The sequence below is a fragment of the Lycium barbarum genome, chromosome 2, assembly GCF_019175385.1.
Source record: "Lycium barbarum isolate Lr01 chromosome 2, ASM1917538v2, whole genome shotgun sequence".
Lineage (NCBI taxonomy): Eukaryota > Viridiplantae > Streptophyta > Magnoliopsida > Solanales > Solanaceae > Lycium > Lycium barbarum.
In genome coordinates this window covers 134,441,275-134,446,936 of record NC_083338.1, presented here as the reverse complement: position 1 = coordinate 134,446,936, position 5,662 = coordinate 134,441,275, and the positions used below count along the sequence as shown (strand labels likewise).

At 34.9% G+C, this 5,662-nt stretch overlaps 1 protein-coding gene and 1 non-coding gene across 2 annotated transcripts; one reads left to right on the top strand and one right to left on the bottom strand.

The window, feature by feature from the left end:
• Positions 1-1,613: 1,613 nt before the first annotated feature.
• On the top strand, positions 1,614-1,684 carry TRNAG-GCC (transfer RNA glycine (anticodon GCC)). Its single transcript has one exon. It is a non-coding gene; the product is annotated as a tRNA-Gly (tRNA).
• Positions 1,685-2,230: 546 nt separating this feature from the next.
• On the bottom strand, positions 2,231-5,662 carry LOC132627380 (probable choline kinase 1). Its single transcript, XM_060342703.1, has 8 exons — positions 5,505-5,662; positions 4,868-5,229; positions 4,041-4,162; positions 3,768-3,963; positions 3,439-3,556; positions 3,254-3,301; positions 2,698-2,798; positions 2,231-2,601 (listed from the first exon to the last, which is right to left on the bottom strand). The coding sequence occupies exons 2-8, from the start codon at positions 5,204-5,206 to the stop codon at positions 2,425-2,427; spliced, it is 1,101 nt and encodes a 366-aa protein (XP_060198686.1). The 5' UTR covers positions 5,207-5,229; positions 5,505-5,662; the 3' UTR covers positions 2,231-2,424.

Genomic DNA, 5,662 nt, shown 5'->3' with positions numbered 1-5,662 from the left:
CTAGTGCCAAAGCAAAATTTGCTATGTGGTTGCATTTTCATGGCATGATGCTTACAAGTGATAGACTAGCAGAGTGGGGAATAAATGTTGATCCAGTTTGTGCCTTTTATATTAGGTACACCATGAAAGTAGAAATCACCTCTTTGTTGAATGTGTGTTTCCTAAAGGAATATGAGATGTTTCCTAAAGGAATATGAGACATACTACTAACTTAGATGCAGAAACAACCGTACAGAGCTACAACATGGGCATAATACTTCCAATGGACACTGAGCAATGCTAAAGGGAAATCACAAACTGCCTCTGTATTCAAAATGGTGTATGCTGAGACTATTCATGGGATATGGACAGAGAGAAACTTGTGCATTTTTGGGAAGAAAAACAGAAGTACTGAAGACATTGCCAGGCTGGTAGCATACACTTGCAACCTCAGAGCTAAAACTGTGAATAGATCACTGCTGCAAAGTCTTCATTTTTGATTAATTAGTATACTTTAGAATTGAGAGTGTTAGTGAAATGTACATATGACTTCTAGACAAAAGAAACCCTCTTTGGGAGGTGAGCTCTTGACCCGGAAGGAAAGCCTTGAGAGAATTTAGATGTTTTTTGTGATTCTTAGTATATAGCCTGATAGAGAGGCTTAACTGGGACAACAATATGAGTTTTTTCTGCTGTGGGTTTGTAACGTTTGCACTCGGTGATTAATACAATCAGTTCGTTACAAAAAAAAAAATCATTATTTTGCATATGGATTTGCAAGTACATCAGTCAAATCGATATTTAAAAATACTCAACTTCAATTATTACAAATCACGAGTTATTTATGGTCAAACGAGTCATTATTCTTTTCAACTACCTATCAAGATAACATTGTTGTTTTTGGAGCAATCAAATTATATATGGACCATACGCAGAGCGAAGTTAAATTAAAGGTTCCTGCAGAGTTAAACTGAAAAAGATTCCTAAATTCAATTGAATTTCTTTCGCCCGAAAACCACAATGTGCAAAATAGAGCAAATCAAATCATTTGTTATATCTAAACTGAGTCCATACGCAAGATATTATATCAGTTTTCCAATGGACATACGCAAGATATTATGTCAATTTTCCAATGGACCCCTCATCATGCTTTGTTGAAGCTTCTCAAATTCTTATTCTCATATCCAGCTTCCATATTCAAAAGTGGTTAGCAGTTGCGAAATATACAAAAATAATTTGAAGGTTCTATTCCAACATTATGGCCATCCTGGTAACAAACATATTCAAAGAAGAGATTGAATATGCAAGCAGTAAATTCTGTATGGAAAACTTGTTGGTAGTTATTAACTAAAACATCAATTTATGCAATAGAAATTAAACGCCCCTTATGTTGCAGCAGTAAATTTGTGTCAAAGTATGAAACCCGTATATATTTCTGAGAGAAAAGTACCATGCTGACATAAATTTTGAGTGTCTAATGAGTAGTTTTCTAGAAATAGTAATGACTAATGAGTAACCTTTACATGAAATTCTCATGAATTAGTTGAAACTTGAAAGTATCAATTTTGAGACTCTTATTCTACCAGCCAAGACACTCATAGATCAAAATGATTTTCCATCCTCTATTCCATCAAGCACCAGTGGTCTAGTGGTAGAATAGTACCCTGCCACGGTACAGACCCGGGTTCGATTCCCGGCTGGTGCATCCTTTTTTTTCCAGTTGGTTTTACATATAGTTGAATTTTTTCCTCCTTTTCTGGCCATCACAATGCAAAGATTTAGTTTTTCACTATAAACTATGCAGTCTAAAATGTTAGTTCATTATGTTATAGTATTTTGCTACAACTTACTAAAAGATACATCTTGTTTTGGCTTATTTGAGCGTTGCCTGGGTGGAAAGAGCATTCTTCCAAGTGTGATGTAGTTTCTCTGTGTTTTAGCTAGGAATATTTTTAAATTTTATTTTCCTGTTAAAAAGCGGCTAAACATTGATTAGGTTTTACAACAGTAGTGATTATAACTGTTCTGACCACAGTCTTTAATAGATGAGACTATTTTTGCTAGACTAGACATATCACATATCTTGTCTTGCCTTACGCAATTTGAGTGTTTTCGTGTGTAGGCTGCCATTGCCAATTTTATATATGTACACCAATAAAGAAACTATTCTCCCTTGAGGCATCTTTTAGTTTTACTTACAATCCTGGTAACAAATGAAGGTTAAAAAGAGATGGAAAATGAAAGCAACAACTTGAGAAAGAGACTTGCAATTATTAAAACTGGACAATATATTTGTGGTTGTGACGACATTCACTCGTAACAGTACATCAGATAACCTCAATAATAGCCTATCAACATATTCTATGAAACATCGAACTCTCTAACTGATCCACTCATTATTCGACATAGGCCTATTAATTATCAAGGCTTTTAACGTCTACGTTGTTAATGTACATTTTTGACACAAAGCAATTGGGGAGAATGTGGTTTTGGTTCAGCTGAACCATCCACATGCAACAAGTCATCTGAAGCACCTAAGAGTTCAGGTTTTCTCAACCAATATTGTTTGAACCTTCCCCTCGCATATTCCATGTAGTCAAACTCGATATTATTAACATATGCCTGACAGAAGAAACAGCAAACACATAAGATAAAGATTAGAGGACCGATCTGTATTTATGCCACCAAATGCATGGTGAAATATAGTAAAAGGCATACCGAGATGACTCCCCACAATCCCCAAAATAAGTGATTGGCAAGCGTATATTTCTCTGCTTCGTCTGTAAGTTTCTTTACTTCCTCATCACTGGGTTGATGGCCTGTACTTGTCAATGGGATTCCAAGCTCAATATAATAATTGGAAAAGGGGAATAACAACGACTACTACTATTTCTCAAGCCCAAGTTAGTTGGGAATCAGGTTCTACATATCTAAAGTAATTAAAAGTCTCAAAATATTCGTGACAGCACAAAAAAAAAAAAAAAAAAAAAAAAAACTGATCCTTCTGCTGCTCAAAAGTCAACATAAATCTCAATCAGACATGCCTATGCAAATAAAATAATAAATGTTATGTGGTCCTGAAGGGACAAAAAATGAGTCAGCTTGACTGGATCAAATTGTTTTTATAGGGCCTATTTCAGAACCTGTTGCTTTAGAGTATCAACCCGAATCTTTTAATATCAAAACAATTTTTCTCATGTGCAAGAAATCAACCATATGCTTTGGACAGAGAGGTGAAGACAACAGTAAAAGCCGTTCAAACTTCAAAGCTTACCAGAAGAACTAAGATATGCGCGTACAAATCGCTGTCGTTCCTCTAAATCTGTTGGAAATTTAAAATTCAAAAAAGAATTAATGATGAATTCTCAAGTCTATAATCCAATAAAAGAACTACCATGGAAGATCAGAGTAGCAAGCAAACATGATCTGCGTCTCTTGTTGCAACTAATATTTACTTACCAGGGTAAGTATTGAAGTGCATGATATGAGGGGTATCAGTATGATAATTTGCAGTCATTTCACAGAAGTGGTTCGCAAAGTCATAAGCAATTGGATTATAACCACCATACTCATAGTCCTGCAATGCCAATAAACACAAGTCTCAATCTGTAGGAATTGCTGGAGCTACCGAATTCAGTTTGTAAATAATGCACAATTACTGATATACGGGAAGCCGGTGGTCAAGTCAAAGGCTAACAAAACAGATGAAAATGTTTGCAAATTTGAGCAAGCATATGCCTTCATAGAGAAGCTGTATAAAGTTCTGATTGATATCATACAACACTTACAATGATAGTAATGGCCTTCGTTGTTTCGTCCACCATTATATTACCATACTGCATGTCATTGTGGCAAAAGACAATATCTTGAGACTCTGTTGGAAGTTCCTTCTCCAATAAGCTGATTTCCTTCTCTAGATTACATAACGAGAACTCCTTTAGATGTTCAGGGGAGCACAGACCCCTCGCCTCATTTAGCCACTTTCTGGAAAATTTACATAGATAGTTAGTATAAAAAAAATTTCATTTGATCATATTATGTTCCGGCTGGTAAATTGGTACCTGAGACGGTCCCATAAAATGACATTCTTTGAACCAGGCATGTCAAGGTTATGAAACTCTCTCAGTTTTGCAGCTATTGAAGAAGAGATCTCCGAGTCACGAAGATCTTCAGCAGATAGTGTCTGAAAATGCAGATAAGACAGACAGAACAAAGTCAACAAGCAATCAATAAACATCAAAATATATCTTAGCTTTTGTAATAATATTAGATGCATCTGATATTTGTAAAGGAAGTTTATCAACCAAATTATATAAAGTACCCTAGAGAGAAGGTCATCTTTCCCTATTCTAGTAACTGTATAAGCAAAAACAGAGAGGATAATTGGTATTTTACTGATGAAATATGGACTCCACTAATACTTCCAATTGTTCTTTGTACTGGACATGGTCAAAGACTCAACAACACAACTTTAGCAAACAATGAAATAGTAAAGTTATGATCATTTGATCAACATAAAAGGCAAAAAGTCCTAGAAATCTCATTCCGTGGTGTTACTCATTTAGTTTCTAATTTCACTTCTGGAAACAGTAAAGAGAAATCATCAACATACATGGCCAAACTCGTAGAAAATTCCATAGTACTCATTTATATTTTAATTTCACTCCTGGAAATAGTAAAGAGAAATCATCAGCGTACAAGGCAAAAACTCCTAGAAATCTCATTCCACGGTGTACTAATTTAGTTTCTAATTTCACTTCTAGAAACAGTAAAGAGAATCATTAACTTTTGTAGTAAATAAACCTACACAAAGCACACGTACATCCAATAGATAAAAGTTAATATATTAACACTAAAGTCAACAAATTGAATGAGAAATTGGACATACCCTTGCATGAATAAACTCTTCAACTCTACCATTTGAAAACTGACCAAGAAGCTTAGGTCCTTGACCCTTCTTTGACAAGCACTCAAAAGCTCTAATCTCTTCATCCCTATTGAAGAATTTCTCTACTCCTTCACCATACATTCGAACCAAAACTCTCCTCGATACGTTTTCGTTCTTAGTAGGCCAACTTAACCTATAGACCTCATTAGTCATAGCACCACTCAAATGATGAACTTTCAAGTTCTTTAGATCCCACACATCTCCCCATTTTGTTGCTAAAGATAGAAGTAATTTCATCAATTCCTCTGGAAAAATCCTTTCAACTGTCTTCACCGCCATCACAGAAGATAAAAAAGCTTCACCTAAAAAATTCAACATCAAGAAAGTCTTGTCACCAAGTATCCAAATTCTAACACAAAAATTTCAAGAAAGTGATAAAATTTCAAGAAAGTAATTACATTTCTGAAGTCAAACACATGATTTGTTCAAGAAAGTACAGATTATTGATAAAACTAAACAGACCCCAGATGTAAAATAGTAGAATTACATGCTATAAACATAAATTTGAGATGAAAGGAACCAAAATTCAAGAACCCCATGAAGGATTTGCAATCAAGAATTAATAAAAAGAACTTACAGAATTTTGAGGAGCTGAGAAATGGAGCCGTTTATCAGAGCTCTAAAAATTTAATGAATATCGAGAGTGATTTACAGAGAGAAGAAAACTATGACATTACGCAAGCGCTCTTGTGCGTGTATATATAGATAAATTGTCTCCGTGTATTGTGACACCCA